The sequence below is a fragment of the Rhinolophus ferrumequinum genome, chromosome X (assembly GCF_004115265.2).
Source record: "Rhinolophus ferrumequinum isolate MPI-CBG mRhiFer1 chromosome X, mRhiFer1_v1.p, whole genome shotgun sequence".
Classification (NCBI taxonomy): Eukaryota; Metazoa; Chordata; class Mammalia; order Chiroptera; family Rhinolophidae; genus Rhinolophus; species Rhinolophus ferrumequinum.
The window spans coordinates 33,065,961-33,088,437 of record NC_046284.1 but is presented as its reverse complement, the minus strand read 5'-3'; the positions used below and the strand labels follow the sequence as shown (position 1 = coordinate 33,088,437).

At 32.8% G+C, this 22,477-nt stretch overlaps 1 protein-coding gene across 7 annotated transcripts in view; it reads left to right on the top strand.

Annotated features, from left to right (window-relative positions):
• Nucleotides 1-22,477, top strand: part of STAG2 (stromal antigen 2) — a 123,242-nt gene that overhangs the window by 80,985 nt on the left and 19,780 nt on the right. For all 7 annotated transcript variants that reach the window (XM_033106347.1, XM_033106371.1, XM_033106357.1 and 4 more), the window contains exons 14-27: nt 737-848; nt 1,457-1,574; nt 1,998-2,101; nt 3,250-3,342; nt 3,716-3,805; nt 4,371-4,574; nt 7,692-7,762; nt 8,083-8,170; nt 8,263-8,343; nt 10,180-10,272; nt 13,239-13,413; nt 17,328-17,467; nt 19,168-19,269; nt 21,405-21,553. In XM_033106347.1, coding sequence (XP_032962238.1) covers nt 737-848; nt 1,457-1,574; nt 1,998-2,101; nt 3,250-3,342; nt 3,716-3,805; nt 4,371-4,574; nt 7,692-7,762; nt 8,083-8,170; nt 8,263-8,343; nt 10,180-10,272; nt 13,239-13,413; nt 17,328-17,467; nt 19,168-19,269; nt 21,405-21,553 — 1,620 coding nt within the window. The remainder of the gene's footprint in view (nt 1-736; nt 849-1,456; nt 1,575-1,997; nt 2,102-3,249; nt 3,343-3,715; nt 3,806-4,370; nt 4,575-7,691; nt 7,763-8,082; nt 8,171-8,262; nt 8,344-10,179; nt 10,273-13,238; nt 13,414-17,327; nt 17,468-19,167; nt 19,270-21,404; nt 21,554-22,477) is intronic.

Below are 22,477 nucleotides of genomic sequence, written 5' to 3'. Positions count from 1 at the left end.
CTTCTCCAATTCCTTTGATTTATTTAAGTTAAATCTTCAAAGGGAAACACACCCATGTCTTTTAGTCGATCTGCTTAAAATATACCTAATTATATCATAATGTTAAGACTGACCTCTTTCTAATTTTTAACTTTTCCTCTGATGTCAACTTCCCCCCCAAATACACCCATTTGGGTTGAAGCAGTTATTAGAAAGAGTATATGATGTAAAACATTCACACTATTCATTGTTGTCCAATGATAGTTCTCTTTTGTTATTTATAAGGAAAAACAACATGATATCCATAGAAAGTGGTCTCTAAGTTCAGATTTAGGGATAATTGTTCAGGAAGGATAGAACGAAAACATAAGTTCAGTTTTAAAGAGAAGAATATTTATCACAGGTTTATATGCATAAATGGCATAGGTTACTCATTGTAATACTTTTGTGAAACGAAATGGTTGCATAAAATGCAACAAAGTTTTTAAAAGGAAAAATTCACAACTCAGTAAAATTAACTTGAGAAGTTAATTTAAGAGGGCTTAGAATTACCATCAGGTGTAAAACGGAAAAGGTTTATGGCAATTATTTACTTTGGTGTAATGTTGGACAATGTACCCACCCAGCTCCCATTTACTCCTTTGTTAGGTCCTTGAATATGGAATCAAGACAGGTTTTCTTGTTTTGTTTTGTTTTGTTTTTGATTAGGAAATAATTGATTTTTGATTTAAAAGTAAATATTTTTTATTGATCGCAGGCTCTTCAGTCGTAGAGATCCAGAGGAGGATGGGCTGATGAAAAGAAGGGGTCGACAAGGTCCAAATGCCAACCTTGTTAAGACATTGGTTTTTTTCTTTCTGGAAAGTGAGGTTAGTTAATGTTCATTTTATACTTATGTCAGTTTTTTAAGGATATTCCCTCTATGTTCATGCAGGATATTGGTCTCTATTTTTTTTTTCATTTGAAATGTTTTTGACAGGTTTTGGCATCATTGTAATGCTGGTCCTCTAAAATGAGTTGATAATCTCTAGGGCTATTTAAGCTTCACAGAATGAAGAGAAATAATTTCCTTATATATTGAATTGATAAGTAAACATGTATTTTATGTTTTAAGTAACTATCATCACTACCATTGAGTTAAAATAAATTTGTAGTATATTATAATAGAGAGTAGTTAGCGCACATAATATTGAGTCCAAATAGGCACTAAATATGCATGCATTTATTAATCTTTTTAAAAAATAATTTTCATGTTAATGATTTAATGATTTCTGTAAGAAACGTTTAATGATACTAGCTAACAAGGTTTACTTAGACACAGCAAGCTAAGGCAGTTTGTTCTGGGTCCTTTCTTCCTTCTGATCTCAAAAAGCAAATTGCTGCTTGAGGTTGTACATGGTCCACAAAGCTTACATTCTTTTGAGTTAAGGCTAGTATGCTGTTTGTCTAAGAGCACATTGCTCTTTTTTCATTTTAGTTACATGAGCATGCAGCATATCTTGTGGATAGCATGTGGGACTGTGCTACTGAGCTGCTGAAAGACTGGGAATGTATGAATAGCTTGTTGCTAGAGGAGCCACTTAGTGGAGAAGAAGGTAAGGATGTTTAATTAGGGTATTTTTGTTGTCTAGACAGTTTTGAAAATAGATTTTACTTATTCCATTTGTTCATCTTTTAGTGTTAAAATAATTGAGTGAATACCTTACTCTGAATAATTTTGTTTTCATACACACGAATATTATGCTATGTAAAAAAATGTAGTTGTCGTCAACATTGCTGAATTGTTTTTTTTTGTATCTTGTGTTCATTATTTTCTTTGCTCAAATTATGGATCACTGGTGTACAGATTTGTAATGTTTAGGAAGGTTTAACTTGTTTTAATCCTTTCTGTGATACAATAATGGGATTCTCTTAATACATGAGGTCAGATTTTGTCACAGGTGGAAGGAACTGTTATGTAATAATTATAAATGTCATATAGGGAAAAGAAATGTTAACTTTTTCTGATTTTTTTTCAGCACTAACAGACAGACAAGAGAGTGCTCTGATTGAAATAATGCTTTGTACCATTAGACAAGCAGCTGAATGCCATCCTCCTGTGGGAAGAGGGACAGGAAAAAGGGTATGCCAATATATTTTCAGTATCCTAAACTATATTTTTCTTTTTTCAATATATTTTATAAAATTCTTATTTGCAACCATAGAACCAAAATGTTTGAATGTTACATTTTATTTTTCAGATGATCTTTGCTTTATAAATACGTGTTTTAAGTAAATTTTAAAGCATTTGGAATTTAGGAAATTTGAGTTTCTTCCATTAAAATACTTTATTAGTTACTATAGGAGATACAGTGATTGACAGTTCTTGTCTTCAATAATGAATATAGTGCACCATTTTAGAGTGGCACATTTGTCTGTTCTGGTTTATTTATAGATTTGCTTTTTTAAAATAAAAACATTTAAAAAACAATAATTATTCATTAAAATGGGGAAATTCCTATTTCCTGGGATTATATTTTAATGTACTATTGCAATGTTCATGTATACTTTTTGCCTTGTAGACCAACAGTTCCACAGGGTTTCAAACTTTTTTTGATTGTGAAGCACAAAAATACATTTTTATATTGTGACCTAGTACATACCTATATATGTAAGTTTGTGTGTAAGTGAAACAAAATTTCATCAAACAGTACTGAAGCTTATGGTGTGTGCTATATTCCCTTTCTGTTTTTTAATTGCTAGTAGTGACTTACTATGTTGAATTCATAGCCCATCGATCATGGCCCACAGCTTATAGTAGGCTGAAATGCCATTATTCATTCCCGTTACTGCATAAGCTCCTAAACTATATTTCCTGTTCCTACCATGTTTCCCCGAAAATAAGACTGGGTCTGATATTAATTTTTGCTCCAAAAGACGCATTAGGGCTTATGTTCAGGGGATGTCATCCTGAAAAATCATGCTAGGGCTTATTTTCTAGTTAGGTCTTATTTTCAGGGAAACATGGTAACTGCTTCTCCTTTCATCCAAAAGAAGAGTTGGTTAGTGTAGTTGGGTATTGATTTTGCCTCTAGAATTATTCAAAGTTTTTATTGTTGTTGCTGGTGTTATTTTAGGTGGCTTTTTCTTATACTGTGCAAGTTACTCTCTGTCACTTTTGGGTTTCAAGTTTATAGTAGAAATATTTGTATCCATCATTTAAAAATTTATTACTTACCTAACAATGTTAATGACTAAATAAGTACTTAAAATATTGTTGTGTTACTTTAGGTGCTGACAGCAAAGGAGAAGAAGACCCAGTTGGATGATAGGACAAAAATCACTGAACTTTTTGCTGTGGCCCTTCCTCAGTTATTAGCTAAAGTAAGTTTGTGTCAGTATCAGAATGCTGGTAAGAAATTACAGTTGAAATTTCCAGGTATAAAACAAACAAGTCATGGGGATGTAATATACAGCATAGGGAATATAGTGAATAATATGATAGCGTGGCATAGTGTCAGTTGGTTGCTGGACTTATTATATTGATCACTTCTTTAGGTATATAAATGTATGTAAATGTTGAACAACTATGGTGTACACCTGAAACTAATATAATATTGCATGTTAGCTATATTGTAATAATCTTAAAAAAAAAGAAATTATAGGTTTTGTTTGGAAATGCTGCACAGAATTTTATCTTAATATTTACTTACCATTATTGTGATGTTTTTGACATGAGTTTTTTTTCATTTCAAAGTACTCTGTAGATGCAGAAAAGGTGACTAACTTGTTGCAGTTGCCTCAATACTTTGATTTGGAAATATACACCACTGGACGATTGGAAAAGGTATGGTGTTTTCTGTGTATAAAAATACCTTGAAGAAAAATTGTTAGTTTATTTCATCCCATCATATTTGTTTACATTTTTGAAATATATAAAGGAAACATATCTTACTTGTCTTTAGTATTTTAGATAAGTTGGATTAGGAGAATAGTACCAGTGAGGCTTCCCTTTGATTCATGCCCACAGCCATATTCTCATTTCTGTGATTATCAGTGATCATTTATGGAGGTTAGGTGTGGGTAACTGGACAGTAACAATTACAAAATGAAAGCAGCTAATATTCATTGATACTTTTAATGTGTTACTGAAACTATTGTAAGTGCTTTATATGTATTAAAATCCTTACTAAAGCCCTATGAACTAGATGCTATTATTCCTGTTAATGTTGAGGAAATAAGTATGGGTGGGTCAGTGTATTTATTTACTGTGACTAGAAAAACACCTTAAAATTTGTCCAACTAGTTGTAGAGTTACTTTATTTGATTGAGGCTTTTCACCACGGTGGTATAGTTGTTTTATGTCTACCATATACCTTAGTTTTAATGGAAAAAAAACTTTGATTTTGCAGCATTTGGATGCCTTATTACGACAGATCCGGAATATTGTAGAGAAGCACACAGATACAGATGTTTTGGAAGCATGTTCTAAAACTTACCATGCACTCTGTAATGAAGAGTTCACAATCTTCAACAGAGTAGATATTTCAAGAAGTCAACTGATAGACGAGTTGGCAGATAAATTTAACCGGCTTCTTGAAGATTTTCTGCAAGAGGTATATATTACAAGTGTTTTGTCAGTTGGGCCCCTTCCCTTCAATCACGAAATTAGTCACCAGTCCTGGTGACACTCCCTAGGAGTATTTTGTAAAGCTGTTCAGACTTTTTGTTCTGTGATTCATCGTGCTACTCTTACTCCTCTACCAACATAGGAAGGTGGTAAAACTCTGTGAAGGTGAACACAAAACTGACATCTTTCCTTTTTTTTTATTTTAAATAAATGATCTGTGAAGTTCCCAGGGTTTAGTTGAATAAGAGGCCTTTTAGAGAACAGGGTATTAATGGAGCAGAAAATAGAGCTAGACTGTGGTCATGTAGCCTCAAAAAGTAGAGTATTTCTTAGTGTTTTGACAGTGTTAGTGAGGAAAGGCAATTGTGGTCTTTGATTCTATACAGCCTTGAGAAACTGCTGTTACAGTCACTGTTGATTTTGGGGTTTCCTATGTTGCTCTGTTGTATTTTCAAAGAGGCTTAAAGTGTGGCACTCATACACTTGTATTTTTATTGTGATTTTTATCTTTTCTGGAAGTACACTTTTAACTGATTTGTATAAAACAAAAATTTATAATTCTCAAATTAATGCATTTAGCCTTTTCTACATGACTTTTATCATTAGTGCTGCAAAAATCATATGGACTGTAATTTCCAGGTTTCTTGTTTAAGAATTACTTCTTTAACTTTTTTTGGTGTAACATTCCATGCTTACTCAATTTTGCTTAATTGGCAGTTTGTGCAAACATGTTGATGTATAATGATCACTTAGCTAGATTTTTTTTTCCAAAGATTTTATTGGGGAAGGGGAACAGGACTTTATTGGGGCACAGTGTGTACTTCCAGGACTTTTTTCCAAGTCAAGTTGTTGTCCTTTCAGTCTTAGTTGTGGAGGGCGCAGCTCAGCTCCAGGTCCAGTTGCTGTTGCTAGTTGCAGGGGGTGCAGCCCACCATCCCTTGTGGGAGTTGAACTGGCAACCTTGTGGTTGAGAGCCCACTGGTCCATGTGGGAATCGAACTGGCAGCCTTCGGAGTTAGGAACACGGAGCTCCCAACCACCTGAGCCACCGGGCCGGCTCTTAGCTAAAAATTTTAATGGCTCTGCTCTTGGCTGGAGATGATCGTGATTAGGACAAAATAATTTAAAAATCAAGCAATGTTTTGTTAATTAAGTTTAATTACTTTGTACAAAAATTAATGTTTAGAAACAACTTACTCATTTTTTTGAGAGACCCAGGGTTAAGTATAGTAAGTTTGATAGTGTTTAACAAACTTTGTAAGTTTCATCTATTAAGAGTCATAAAATTTTCAAAAACATGTTACTCTAAATTGTTAAGTTGATACCCAGAAAGGGCTAGTATATATAAGAAGTATAACAATTAAGTTTGCGAACTTACCACCGTGCGCTTACATTGGCAGCACTGTACAAACAGCTCAGTAAGGTTTCCTAACCTTGGTGTATCGGTGTCTCACAGCTGTGTTTGTGTCGATGTGTGGCAGTGTCTTGCTGAGTGGCATTCATTATTGTTGTGTGTTTTTGTGTGCCGTCGTGAGAATGTCTGACCTTGAATTAGAGCAACGACCAAACACTAAATTTCTTGTTAAACTTGGCAAGAGTAGAAGTGAAATCAGGGACATGTTAGTCCAACTGTATGGGGATAATGCCATGAAGAAAATGCCAGTGTACAAGTTGATTATAAACGTTTTTCTGAGAGGCGAGAACACGTCACCGATGAGGAGAGGTCAGGGCAGCCAGTAAACGAGCAGAACTGACGAAAATATTGCAAAAACTCATCTAATTGTGCTTCAAAATCGTCAGCTGACTTAGAAGCATAGCAGACTAAGTAAACATTGCTAGAGAAAGAGCTAGGAAAATCTTAACTGAAAATCTTGGCATGAGAAAGGTATGTGCAAAAATGGTCCTGAAAAGGAGCTCACCAATGAACAAAAGCAAAGGAGAGTCAGTTTGTCAAGAGCTTTTGGAGAGGCAAGATGATGTTTTGGGCCGTGTTATCACTGGTGATGAAACATGGGTATACCATTGCAACCCTGAAATAAAGTATCAAAGTGCACAATGGAAGTTAGCCAGTTCTCCAGGACCAAAAAGTTCCATCAGTTCAAATCAAGAATCAAAACGATGTTGCTAACCTTTTTGATATCAGAGGGATTATGAATTTGTACCAACTGGACAAACAGTTAACCACGTTTACTATTTGGAAGTGCTGAAAAGGCTGTGTGAAAAAGTTAGGCAAAAACGACTTGAACTTTTCGCCAGCAATTCATGGCTCTTGTGTCACAACAATGCACCAGCTCACACGGCACCGTCTGTGAGGGAGTTTTTAGCCAGTAAACAAATAACTGTATTGGAACACACCCTCTCTACTCACCTGGTCTTGCCCCCAAGGACTTCTTTCTTTATCTGAAGATAAAGGAAATACTGAAAGGAAGACATTTTGATGACATTGAGGACATCAAGGGTAATATGATGACAGCTGTGATGGCCATTCCAGAAAAGGAGTTCCAAAATTGCTTTGAAGGGTGGACTAGGCGCTGGCATCAGTGCATAGCTTCCCAAGGGGAGTACTTCAAAGGTGACTGTAGTGATATTCAGCAATGAGGCATGTAGCACTTTTTCTAGGGTGAGTTTGGGAACTTAATTGTCACATCTTGTGGTGCTATTTCAGAGGTTTTCTCCAAATTAATTGTGGTTGGTCTGATGTATCTTTCTTGAGTGCTCTGCTTTGTTTACATAGGTTTTGTCCTTTTGGTATTGTTTTTATGATCTCTTGCTTGTCCTCTAATATATTTTTCTGTATAGTAATAATGCATTTATTACTGTAAAAAAGCAGATTTCTTCATAGTTCTGTGTCAAGGTTACTTAAAGGAAAAGGGGAGAATGTCATTCACTTTTTCTCTTGGGTATAATGTACCTGGGTGGACTCATTACTCCACCCATATTGCTTTAAATTTGGCCAAATTTAGGTATTGAATGACAAAGTTAATTTGAGGTTTTTATCAGGTTATTTTTTATTTTCCTGGTGGTATCACCAATGTGATAGCCTGGGATGTTTCACTTTGGTGGTCATTTATGTTTACTATTGTATACTTTTTTTTATTTATAGGGCGAAGAACCTGATGAAGATGATGCATATCAGGTATTGTCAACATTGAAGAGAATCACTGCTTTTCATAAGTAAGTTGAATCTTAAAGTTTCTGACTTCTTAGAACTAGCAAAATTAATTTGCATGTTTTGGAGTTATAATGTTATCAGAATCTTTTTGCTAGATTTCTTGTGCTTTGGGGGGCAAAGTACTTAGTAGAGTCATGTTTTGAATTGGAGAATGACTGACGAATTATCAGTTACCATACTTTAAAAAAATACACATTCGTCAGTTGTGGGTGTATTTTAAAAAGTTTACTATATTTACTTTAACAGCATTCTGTTAAAACTCAAGTCCAAAACAAATGTGATTAAGCTTAACTTTTTAATATAACTTAATTCTTTTTTACAGTGCCCATGATCTTTCAAAGTGGGATTTGTTTGCTTGTAATTACAAACTATTGAAAACCGGAATTGAAAATGGAGACATGCCTGAGCAGGTTTTTATTTATTTACAAATTACATACTTAACTTTGAGAATGAAGATTTTTGACTTTTTAATTTCATCTGTATGTTTTGGTTCTTTTTACAGATTGTTATTCATGCACTGCAGTGTACTCACTATGTAATCCTTTGGCAGCTTGCAAAGATAACTGAAAGCAGCTCTACAAAGGTTTGTGGTGGTTCAGTGGATTTTTTATTAGATTAAATATCATTAACTCTTTTCAGCAAACTTTTAATAGGACCAAATTATTTCAATGAAGTTTTGCTTATTCTGAACTACCAGTTAGGTATGTGTGCTTTTAAAAATAGTGTTTGTAGTTGGATGTATATTTAGTGAAAGAACATCAATACGTTTTGCTTCAGGGTTTTACATTTAAAACTGTTCACATTTGAAGGTGGTACAATTTATGAATTTCCATATTCTCCAAAGTACTGAGTAAATAATAGAAATACAGATTTTGTAAATGATGACCAAGAGCCTTTAAAACAAGCAGGTACAGTTGTTGGATTACACAAATTGATGATAATAACTCAGTTGCCCCTACATTTTGTTATGCCTTCGTATTATTTTGGGATCACCTTGTTCATACTCAGGAACTCTGAACTGATGTTTCAAATTGATAAATCACTCTGTGGTTGATTGGAGCAGCTACTAGGTCTTAGAACTTTCAAAATTGTGTCTGTAATGGTAATCCTTGATGTGTTATTTAGTAAGTGAGCTAAGCAATACTGCTTTTTCCATTTGTAAATTGGAAGCTTTGAAACATTGTACTTGTAGCAGTATATGTTGCCTTACATATTATTTGGGCATATTTTTGTAAATAATCAGCAATTTCTAGAAGTTATAGAATTAGTTGTTTATAGGTGTTTACCTCAGAAAGGCATCCTCTTGATAATAAGTTTGTTTTTCATAAAACCACAGAAAGATTGTAAACGCTTAGAACTTCTCTTAAGCTTTTAAGCGTAAGATGCTGTTACAGTTACAAATGGACATTTCCACCTTGCAAAAGCAATATAGTTTTGTTGTTAACATAGTGTACTTTTTGTCAAACACCCAAGAAGTTTATTTAACTCAGTATCAATCTTACAATAGGAACAGTGGCCATACTAGTAAATATGATTGTTCATCTAAGTTAAAAGTATTCAGTTAAAAATTAAAATGGGAAAAAAGGTAATACTTTTAGTAGAGGAAAAAGGATATAAAGTGAATGTTACTGAGTGCAGTTATTTATGCTGAAGCTTCGTTGAGTTTGTTTTTTTCACAAAATCGATCTCTAAGTTAAGAAGATTTTTATTTAAGCTGTCTCTTTCGTATACCAAATATGTACTTATACTCTATCATTTGGCATTCAGTATTAGAAGATGGGCCAAAGGTTATACCTTAAATAAATTAATGTGGATGATCTTTATAGACTAGTTTTCTATTTTGAATTAACATAAATATTTAGAAGTAGAGAGAATGCGAGAAAAAGATTGATCTGTTTAGTGTAAGTTTATGAGACATTTAATTTTTTTTTAATTGGAGTAATAACCACAAAACTTATTTTTGTCACTTTTCTGATTTTAAAAAAGTATAACCAGTGTACTTCAAATAAGAAATGAAAGGTGCTACTCTTTTTTAAAAAAAAAATTAATTTCTTCCATTCATCTGTTGGCCACTCTTCAAATTACAAAGTGAGAATGGAGCATAAATCTTTACTCTTTAAGCATTCTGAGACAGTAGATTTATTAAAGGTAGCCATCTATAGTCAAGTTTTCTCATCCTGAAGGACCCAGACCACTTAGGATGTTATCCATTAATATACCTGATATTTTTAAGGCTGAAATTTGTTGAGATTTTTAAGAAAAACGATTTAATTTGTTTTTGTTTTCCTTTCTGATAAATAATAAAGAAGAATTTAGATCTAATGTTAAAATAGTTAAATATATGATAATGTTTACATAATTTAAATATCTTAAATACTGAGTTTTTATACAGTATTTCTAAATGTTAAATGTTTTCAAGGAGGACTTGCTGCGTTTAAAGAAACAGATGAGGGTATTCTGTCAGATATGTCAGCATTACCTGACCAACGTGAATACAACTGTTAAGGAACAGGTTAGTAATTACTATAGATAGCAATCTTTTGTAAGCAACCTTAATAAATATCTGAAATAATATAGAAAATTTAATACTGAGATTGAGCAAAGTAGAAATATCTTCTATTTGTCCATGTATACCATGCTTAAAAATAAATTAATATATTAATTTCATATGCATTTTATGGGTTACCTTCACACTGTAGTTATTCTGTTATTGTTTCTTTATGACTCACTTGATTAACAGACCCATATATACAAATTAGTTGTATGAAATCACAAACATTATTCCTTAAAGCAACAAGTGTATAGCAAGTATGCCTCATTGAGGAAAGGTCTATATGCTTCATTGAGGAAAGGTTTTCTCATCTATGAGAATATTATCAGATATTGCCATTCCTGCCTGTCCTGACTGTAAGTTATTTTTCCTTATGTGGACTTCATCAGAGAACCACTTCCCTGCCTTCAAAGTGTTACCTTCGTATCCTGTATGCCCTCGTGATTCTGTTGCTGCCAACTTTCTCATTTTGGAAATTCCGGGGGTGCCAAAAAAATGTATACAAGTGGACACTTTGGTCAGTGTTGCTCAAGCAATAGTTCGCTATAATCAGAAGTGTCTGGACGCTTACTGTTACCACTTTGAGCGTCTCTTGTAATTGCAGAAGTCAAATGTGACTTGTGTTCATCTTTTGTTATTGGTATATATTGAGTGTTACAATTTTAATAGTTTTTTTTTTCCTTTCTTAAAATGTGTATGCATTTTTTTGGCATCCTCTGTATATTGTTACCTGGTGCCATAGGTAGTTTTCCCATTTGTAAAATGAATTCTGATCCTGGGACTAAGAGCGTCTTTAGTTCTAATTCCCTAATAAGAGTAAACATTTTTGGACATACGCTTTTTAAATGCTTCTGTGGGGAAGATGTTTTTGTGATCATTTTATAAGAAATACTAATGATAGTCAAAATGCTTAATGGTGACCACTTCATGGACGGTGTAGGTGCCTGACCACTGCGCTGTACACCTGAAGCTGAATAATAATGAATGTCAACTATAATATACATACACACACACAGTCACAGGATGTAGAGTACAGCATAAGGAGTAGAGTCAGTGGAACTGTAGCAGCTATATACGATGTCGAGGGGTAGTAGATTGGAGGAGGGGGTTATCACTTTGTGAGGGGTATAAATGTCTATTACATTGTTTTGTACACCTGGAACTAATAATAAAAAATGAAAAAAAAAACGTGAACAAAAATGCTTACAGTGATTTCAAGGTTTTTTTTTTCACCTGCTTAACCTTTGTGTGTTGTGTGTTGGGGTCCAGTAGTCATTATAATTACTATTTTCAGCAGTTCCTATTATGTTGGGTATTTAATACCTAACTGTTGGTCCCATTTTTCTTAATTTCAACCCCTTTTGTCTCTCTCATACATATATGCTTGGCCACGAATAAATTAGAATATATTAAATGGCCAAGATCCAATTACTGGATTTTGCATTTTTTTCTTGCCAAAGTGTGAAGTATATTGCCATGGTTATTACATTGCTGAATTCTCTCCAGTTTTAAGTATGTAGTTTTGTACTGTAGCAATCAAGGATTTGGAACTTTAATTTTCATTTCTACAATTCAGATGAAAGGAACAAAATTTCTGAAGGTAGTAAATTGAGTTTAGAGTTAAACTCTTAGAATAGGATTTTGATAAGTATGCACTGATAATGCAGACTTAATACATAAAATATTACTTGATTTATTTTATATGCCACTAATATATTCACTTTACTAGTCCTCTAGTTTTTTTTACAGTATTAACACATAATTCCTTATGGATCATTGTGTGTAACCTCTGATATAATCTGTTGTTCAGGCCTTGGAGTTGATTTGGTCATTAAATAACTTGTGTGTCAGTCTTTCTAACAAGTTCCTAGGAATATGTTCTGATCAGCTCACTTGACCTGCCAGTTCACCTAATTAATAAGTATAACTACACTTAGCACTTTGTATCCTTACCACATATGTTGCAAAAGTTGAGTATAAACTCAAAATATCCTGATAGGTATAAATTACTATTATAGTAGTAAAATAAGAAGAGACTGACAGAAGAGGTAAAAGCATAAAGTAAAAAGAAAAAAGTAAATGTGGTTAGTTCCAAAAAGACAAAACTATTACTAAGACCTGCTCTGTGTTATAATTTGTTTCTAAATGTTACTTCCTGTTGATTTTGTGACCCCCAAATTATATTTTAATTACCCCTTCCCAACATAACTTTTCCCAGTTACCTACTGACTAATTTTACCAGTGTTTGACTCCATTTAAAACTCCTGGTAGAGTTTTTATTAAGCTCCATGAGATATAACTTTAGCTTTATGTTCATTATAATACTGTCAGATTTGCCTGATGAGCAGGCCCAACCAAACACATACTGATTATGTGTTTTCTACTTATTCACCACACACATATTGACAATGAGATTGCTTAAAAAGTACCATAGACTTTGTGATCTCTCCTCTAAGAAATCATTTAGGAGATATTCATCTCCTTGGTATACGTTTTTTTCTTCCATAGAAGAAAAGAAATGGTACCAGGTTTATACATTATTTCATATTTGAGAATATATACTACAAAGCTTTGTGGTATAGTGTAGAGTGTGGGATTTGGAGTTAGAAAACCTGAGTCTGAGTCCTGACTGTATGTTTAGGTAGTGTTAACATTGTACAAGTCACTTAAAGTTGCTAAAAATGAAAAAAGAATACTTGTGACATTACCTTGAAGTGAGTAAAGCATGATGCAAATATTAGTAGTTATTGTTACAGAAATTACAGTCCTCAGCTTTAAAATTGTAGGAAAATAGTAAGCATTTATTTTTCTTAAGAGTTCCAAATACAGAAAGTTGGATTTTATTTCTGTGTTAAATATGTATGTTACTTGTTGCAGGCGGTGAGAAACCTTGGTTTATAGCATACTGTACCTTTTTTTTTTTATAGGCCTTCACTATTCTATGTGATATTTTGATGATCTTCAGCCATCAAATTATGTCAGGAGGTCGTGACATGTTAGAGCCATTAGTTTACACCCCTGATTCTTCATTGCAATCTGAGTTGCTCAGCTTTATTCTGGATCATGTCTTCATTGAACAGGATGATGATAATAACAGTGCAGGTAATTTTATAGCAAGTTTTTTGTTAAATCTGTGTATCCACCATAAATCAAATTTAAGTATCCATGATACGATGTGTGGCACTACTATTTGGTATTTTATTTTTAAAACATGAAACAGGTACATAGTCCAGCACATTTGTGTTCATTTCTTGTAACATTGTAAAGACAATGTGATATATCACAGAGCATAGGCTTTGGAGTCAGATCTTTGCTTCTCACTAGCCCTGAGCCTATCTTTCTAATTCATAGCTACCTTACAGAACTATGTGAATTAATTAAAATTGAGCAAATTAACTAGTACAGTGGCTGGGCATATGGTAGGTACTCAATAAAATTTATTCCCTCTTCATCTTTGTCATTGGTAATACCAGTATTCAGGCAATTTGAGTAGAATAAAATGTTTAAGTGATGTTTTTGTTGTATACTTTCATAACATAGGTTTTCATATTTTAGTGAGTATATTAAACTGTGTAATTTTTCATTGTTAGAAAATGTTTGAAACTATTCTATGAAAGTCTGGGGCAGTACAGAATCTTTACAGGAAAATAACTGAACCAGCCTAGCCTAGGGTTAAGTTACTCTTCAAACCCTAATTGTACACATAGGTACCTTACTTAAGGCAAGCAATGGTTATGCAAAAACAAATAGTATTTATTTGGTGGCTTCTTTCTGGGCTTTTTTTAATTTGAAGGTACACTTAACGGACAGTATAACATCAATATGTGTATATCCATACATAAACAGACACATCACTGCAAATCAGTCTAAATAAATACATACATAATTCTAGACAAGGCTTATAGCTTATTTTTATCAAAAAAGAGCTTTGTGCTCAAGTATTAAAAACTTAACCAGATCAGAACTGAGAAACCCAGAGTAGCCAAAACAGTTTTCAAAGTTTCTGTACTAAAGTTTATGTACTTACAATTTTTCACCTTTCATTTTCAGCTATTGGTTTAGTTATGCTTTTATTTTTTAACTAAGTTGATATTTATTGGTCAGCAGGTAGTATACTAGATGTTGTGGATATCAAAAAATGAAACGTTTTTTCCTTTAAGAGTGTAATTCAAGTGGAAAGGACAGATCTAAAAACCAGTAATTATAATGGAATTTTATAAGTAATGGGGCCATGTGCAAAGTGTTGTGGGTATGTAGAGGTAGGTCTGGCTGGTCTGTAGTAGTCAATACATTGAAATAATCTAACATCTGAAATGGATCCTAAAAGATGAGTAGGAGTTTTTAAAAGTTTTATGAGAAAGCATAGTTGCATTCCAAAAACTGATACAAAATCAGTTTTGGTCCACAACCCTTTTGTTAGTTGGGGATGGAGTCTACTTTATTTAGACCATGGGAAATAAAATGAAAATAAGCTTGCCAATACTGAATTTTCTAGGAGTGTCATGTAATTAGTTCAGAGTCTTCTTAAACTATCTTTTCTTCTGTTTATACTTTTAAAATGAAATTATTTCGGTTCTCTGGAAAAGTATAAAATATAGCACATATGTACATACCTCCAACCAGCATTTGTCATATTTTCGGTACTTGTTTTCAGTATTTTTTTTTTTTTTTTTTTTTTTTAATGACTAAAGCATGTATACAAAAGAAGCCCACATTTGTATCCCTCCCCAATTCTCTCTTTTTCCATAGAGATAAATGCTGTCCTGAATTTGGTGTTTACCAGTCCTTTGCATTTTAATTTTATTTTAGTAGGAGTTTATGTATCTGTTATCAATATGTAGTTCATTTTCTGTTACTAGCTTCCACGTAAATGGTATCATATCAAACATTTTAGTTTGCATCTTGCTTTTTGGACTTAACATTATTTTTGAAATTTGTCAGTGTTTACATGTGGTTGTAGCTTTTTTATCTCCCCCGCCTTCTCTCTTCTCCTCCCGGCCCCCCACTCCCCACCCCAACCTCCAGTCAAGCCGTTGTTCTCAGTCTAGTTGTAGAGGATGCAGCTTACTGGCCTATGTTGGTATTATGAACCTTGTGCTCTACCCAGCTGAGCCAGTCGATCGCTGGCCACCAGCCAGCCGCTCACGGCAGCTCATGTGTAGCTTTTTTATCTTGACTGCTGAATATTATGTGATGAATTAACGACGCTGTCTGTTTTCATATTGATGAGTATTTAATTTAGGTTGTTTCCAATTTATCCCCATTGTAGTGTTACAACAAATATACTTATCTCCTTGAGAACATGTGCAAATGCTTTTCTAGTTTATATCTAATGGTGGAATTGCTCTATGTACATCTTAAATTTGACGACATGTTGCCAAATTATCCTCCAAAGTGGTTGTTTTATCCTCTCACCAGCAACATGTAATAGTTTCCATTGCTTTTCATCCTCATCTAACCCCTGATGTCTAACCCCGTAGACCCATGGTTATTTGATTTGTTAGCCCACATCAGATTACAAGGGGACAGTGTAATAGGGAATGCTTCCAGAGGCACTGACAGACATAATAGTAATGGCAGCTGACATCTGTGAATGACCCAGTGTGTTAGGCATGTCTCTAACATTCTTTATTCACCACAAGACAAAGGTGGCTAATTTTTGATAAGAAGTGAAGAAAACTAAAAATCAGTGTTCAAAATTTCTTAATATCTGGGTAATTCATTCTCTAGGAAGGGAAAGTCTATATATCTCTACTTCCAGAGAGCAGTACTTAAGAGTGTTGTATAGAAATCCATTATAATCACGGTGTCATTTTAAAAAAGTTAGCTTATATGTTCAGTGTAATCTTTTAACAGAGTGAACAATATGTCTTACATTTCTAGACAAATGCTTTGGCGTTCTGGAATATGCACTTGTAGTAACAAAACTTTTTCTGATGGTCTAGTCTTAAATTCCTATTCCTCAAAATTTGGTTTTAACTTACTAGCTGTTACAAAGGATTATCAGAGACAGGGTAAAATAAATACTTGTTTAAAAGAGCGTTCTTATATTACACAATTTTTTTTTATATTAGGAATCTTACATTGAGGATCTAACAGAATATGCACTTGCTGTTCACAAAAGAGGACATATAAATGGCTAATACACACACACAAAACTTTACTGATAACCAAGGAACTGTTGGAATTAATATAAGGAATATTAATATAAGGAATTAATACAAGGAATTAATATAAGATGGTGTTTTTTTAAGTTCTAAATTTCATTTGTAAAATTTGTCCAGAGGAAAATTCTTCACATAGCTTTTTATGTAAAAGACTTCATCACAATTTTATTTTCAGTAGCAAATAATTAGAAACAATCCTTTGGCAGTACGTGGAGGCTGTAGTCCAGCTTCCCTGATTCTGAATTTTAAAATAAATCTTTCCCGTTGATACCTGAAGTCAAGATCTCACATAATGGATCAGATCAGAAATATGTGAAGTCTTCTTAAAAAGACAGAATGGTTCCTAGCCCCGTCTAACTGAATATATGTAGTATGGATAAAGGAAGTATGTGTAAGTAAGAGTTGGGGTGGGATCATCCTTGGAATGGCAAGCGAATTTCTGGAGAATTTCTGAGGTTGGAGAATTTCTGAGGTTGGCTGCTCCCAAGGAACAAAGGGCCTTACTAACCAACTGACATTGAATATACAGGTCTCATTGACTAAATAGCCTATTAGAGAAGTAAGTTGAATGAGTTAGGCAAGCACAGTCTGACATCACTAAACATCAGTTCCTCTGACTGACTCCACTTGTTCCATGTTCACCAAGAAGCCTGACTGCTTATTTGACTTCACAAAAATTTTGTCTATTAGAATTAATGGGTTGGTTATTCACTAAGATATTGAGAGTAATTATAATTTTTATTTCCTTTAAATGTTTTTTGTCCTTATCTTTCAAATTCTCCAAAATTAAAGGTATTTTATAGTGAGAATTAAAAATAAAATGCAGCTATTTGGAACTTTTCCCCCCAGATGGTCAGCAGGAGGATGAAGCCAGTAAAATTGAAGCTCTGCACAAGAGAAGAAATTTACTTGCAGCATTTTGTAAGCTAATTGTATATACTGTAGTGGAGATGAATACAGCTGCAGATATCTTCAAGCAGTATATGAAGGTAAAGTTTGAAAAATGGAGAGCAAGATGTCTTTATAATGCTTAAAATATAGTAAATGTGACATTGGCTTTTATGCTTAGTTGCCACTGAATTTTTAAAGAGTAAATTCCTTTTCTAGTCTGAAGGAAATCTCTTTTAAAGTACTTAACATTTTCAGTAGCATTTCCTCCTACCTCCACTCCATTATAATGGGCATTTTGGATTTATTGAGTTCATTTGCACTTGGAATATTGGAAACAGCTTGTCTTAGGTTAACTGTCACTATTAGACATTGTATTTGTGATGTAGTTTAAGACATCAGGATAGTGTCCTTCCCCTGCTTGATGCAGCTTTAAAAAGTGTTGTTTTAAAAGTCAGGAGACCTAGATGGTATAGTTTTAGCTTGATTACTGTGCAGCTTGGGTAACTCAATACTTTTTGTATCCTGCATTTCTTCATCTGTTCCACTGTGATAGCTAACCTAAGGTTCCTTTAGGGTCTGAAAATCTGATTTGATTCAGAGTAGGCTATTCACAATTTTTATAAATACGTGTGAGATTCTCTAATTTTCAAGTAGTAGTAGGAAGGATATTGTTAATTGTACTAATGAAATATGACCAAATGTGGTAAGATAGTGTTTCTGTAATCCTTTCTTAAGTAAAATCTAATTATAAAAGTAAACTTTTTTTAAACCTTTGCTTTCACAAAATAAAATACCGCGTTTCCCCGAAAATAAGACAGCCGGACAATCAGCTCTAATGTGTCTTTTGGAGCAAAAATTAATATAAGACCTGGTCTTATTTTACTATAAGACTGGATCTATAATAATAATAATAATAATACAATATAATATAATACTGGGTCTTATATTAATTTTTGCTCCAAAAGATGCATTAGAGCTGATTGTCCGGCTAGGTCTTATTTTCAGGGAAACACGGTATGTAATAAATGTCAAAAAATAGTTCATTCTCGCTTTGTAATACTTTGCTACATGATAGAACTTTAGCACCATTATAAATTCCTTTGGAACTTAAGTTATTTGGAATGATAATTAATGATTTGTTTTTAAACTAAGGTTGTTTATGAAGTCATTTTGCAAGTTTTATACTTTTAGATCTAGGTAGTCTAGATTAAAGTCAATTTTATTAGTCATAGGGATATGGTTATCCTGTTACCACTAATAGTTGTCGTGTATGCATTTTGAAACTGTTAAATTAGAAAAAAATATTTCTTGTGCAATACATGATGTAAATGTTACAATAAGTTTTCTTTTAAATATTGTTAATAGACTTAGTTTCTATAAGCCAAATAATTAAATTGCAAACTGCACATGAACTCCATGCCAGTTAGCAATGAATAAGTTAGGAAAGTGATTGATTATATTGTCTCAATAGCCCAAGAGCATAAGAACTTCGTTTACACCTTTGTGTTATTTCTGAAAATCTGCATAATCTAATTATTGCTTTACGTCATGCCTCCTTAAAACCAAGTTTAGAGCTTAATATGATTAGATCTTAACTGTCTAATATTGCTGATTTTACTAAAGTTAGGGTTTATGTGCTTAGAAATTGAAGTTTTGGTAACATTCTTTTGTTCTTGAAAGGCATAATTTCAGCCAAATACATGCTTTGTGACATGCTTACATGATTAACCTAAAGTTAGTCTTATTGTCCAATAGTTTTAAGAGATAGAGCTCTAATTTATACAAATTTCTTTTCTAGTATTATAATGACTATGGAGATATCATCAAAGAAACAATGAGTAAAACAAGGCAGATAGACAAAATTCAGTGTGCAAAGACCCTTATTCTCAGTTTGCAACAGGTAAGACATTTTAAGAGTACCACCTTTAGGCTAACACAATTAACAAGAAATAGTTTTCAAGGTAACAATAGAAAAATGAGCAAAAGATAATAACAGACAATTTATAAAAGTAGAAATACAAAATATTCAATCTCACTGGTAGACATTGTGCAAGTGAGATTATTTTTTGCTTTCAGACTGGTTAAGATGGACAAAACCTATAGCTGTCTAAGGTATAAGGGGAAATAGATACTGTCATCAGTAAATACTGGTACAACATTCCTGGTAGGCAGTTTGGCTATATGTGTCAAAATTTATAATGTATATGCCATTTGAGGCAGCAATTCTACTTTGAAAAATTTATCCAAGGTGGTAATAGGACAAGTTTGCAAAAATGGGTGTACAAGATTGTACATGGCAACATTGTTTATAATAACAAGAAATTAGAAATAATCCAAATGTCCATCAGTAGGATATTAGATGAATATATTATGTAATATATCTCTGCAATGGCTGTTGTAGAGCAGTTAAAGTTAGTGTAGATCTGTATTCACTAATGTGTACAGATTTCTACTATATATAGTTTGAAAATAAAGTAGAAGTGACTACAGTATAGCATCTCTATAAAATTATTCATATCTCTATCTGTCTGGGAAAAAAATCACTAAAACATTGGTGGTGGTTAACTTGCTTAGGTATGTTTCAGGTAAATTTTGCTTTTTTTTCGTATATTTCCATATTTCATTTAATGAGTATTTATTAATCTTACAATCAAAACACAATAATCCTTTTCATTTTGGCAGTGGCAAGGCAAGTTTAATTAGGTAAAAATCATTTGCTCAGTATATTTCTGTCTCTAGACCAAAGGCACCCAAAACAATCTATTTCAATTTGATAAACTTTCTTATTGCTTTATAGATATCTAGGTATGAAAGTTCTTAATTTCATTTGGGTATTCTTTACTAAAATTAATAGAATTTAAAAGGTTTTAAAGGTAGCATTTTCAATAACTTGCTATAAAGTAATAGCTGCTTGCTGTAGAAAGTTTAGAAAACATAGGAACTACAAAAATGCAACTTACCCTTAATTTTTATCACTTAATGCTTTTAGTTTTTAGTAGCCTTTTTAGTCTTTATTAGGCCCATATGAAATCTTATTTTTACAAAAATTAAGTTATATCATTCATTTCATTTTGTAAGCCTGAACTTTTCATATTAATAAATCCTGAACACCTTCTTGCCATTGCATACTTTCCTCAGCATTTAAAATGGCTATATTGTATTCCATTTCATAGAGGGACCATAATTTAACCAAGATCTCTTCTTCTTTGATGTTAAGTTCTTTTACAATCTTTGCCTTTATAAATAGCACCAGAACTTTTTTGTTCCTATGTATTAGGCACAAATATTATTATTCCTTTTGGATAAAGTCTGATAATTAGAATTGCCTAGTCAAAGGACATTAAAATTCTAAACCTTTCACTACATTTTGCGAGATTGCTCTACAGAAAGGAAGGTTATCTCAATTTATATTCGCAGCAGATCACAATGCTCATTGCAAACAAAGTAAAAAATACTACAGTACAGCATCCCTATGAAATTGTACATAATCTCTATCTGGGGGAAAAAATCACTACAATGTTAGCGGTGGTTAACTTGCTTTGGTACATTTACTGTATTATAATAGTAGTAGCAATTATCTGTTAAAAGCTTGGCAATTTGGTAGTTAAAAAATTGCATTTTGTTTTGCTTACTTTATGATGAAATATCTTGATGTAAGATACATCATTTAAATGTAAATAGCAGAGCATAGTTGCCTAATAGTTTGGTGGGTTTCCTTTTTCTTTACCTTTTTTTATATAATATTTTAATATCCAGTTAATTCCAGCAGAGCAGAATTCTGCCATAACTAACCTAAAGAGTTTCTAATGTCAATAATAAGTTTCTAATGTCAATAATTCTTGAGTGAATATATGAAGTACTACAATTTTGGTCGTTTGTATCATGTGTTTTAAAAATTCGTGTTTTAGAATAAAATGCAGTGCCTCATTTACGGATTATCTAGTATATTTTAAGTAGAAAATACAGTATTTTAAAAGATGTGAATAATCCATAGTTAGCAAAAATATTTAACGTGTTTTCTTTCTTTTCAAACAGCTTTTTAATGAAATGATACAGGAAAATGGCTATAATTTTGATAGATCATCCTCAACATTCAGTGGCATAAAAGAACTTGCTAGACGTTTTGCTTTAACTTTTGGACTCGATCAATTGAAAACAAGAGAGGCCATTGCTATGCTGCACAAGTAATTTCCAAATATTTCATTCACCCCTATTTTTTAATCATGCAATTCTTTTGAATCGAGCTCTTTTGTTAAGAATAATCAAATTCAATTGATGCTTTATTTTTTGTTTACACATTTATGGCATATCTCTTAAGTTAAGACCCAATTATAATGCTATCTCCATTAACAAATAAGTGGGGACTAAAACTTCACTCATAGAAAGTCTTTGCTCTAATTAAAAATGTACAAAATCTTTATAAGTTATGTGAAGAAAAGCAGCATATATTCATCAGGTATTACAGTATCTTTTTAACAGCTTTTGTCATAATCTCACTGCTATTAGAGAAGTTTTTAAGATTTGGTTCCTTTGTTTCAAGTGTTCTCTTTCTGGTTCTGGTCTCTATTTTATATAGTGTGACCTTTTCCCTTATTTTGAGCCACAACCTTCTTTCCGTCTGTATATTTTCTTTGCCTTACAAAAATTGGAAATCTTCTAATTTTATTTGTGGTATGCAAGTTAGTGATCCATTATACTTTTAAGTATGAGTATATTTTAGACTTTTAGCATAACCACCACATCGATATTAATATTTTTATGTGTTAATTGTGGATAAAGATCCTTGCCTTTGGGAAAATCAAGAGGCTTAGACTCTTTCACTGAAAGCTCTCTGCTTCCTCTCTCTCTCTCTGTCTCTCTCTGTGTATGTAATTTTCCCTGTTTCTTTTACTCCTCTTCCTTACTTAGTTATAACAGTATTAAATGTCTCCCTACAGAAATGTTTCTGCTGTTTAAATAAGTTAATCCCATACTTCCCCCAACTTTAATTTATTCTCTCCTTTCACTTTGCTCTAAAAGTCTCAAATTCTTTTTTATGCCTTTTAAATAGATTTGATGAAAAATATAAATAAATTGAATGATACTTTTAGGTAATATTTAGGGACCAC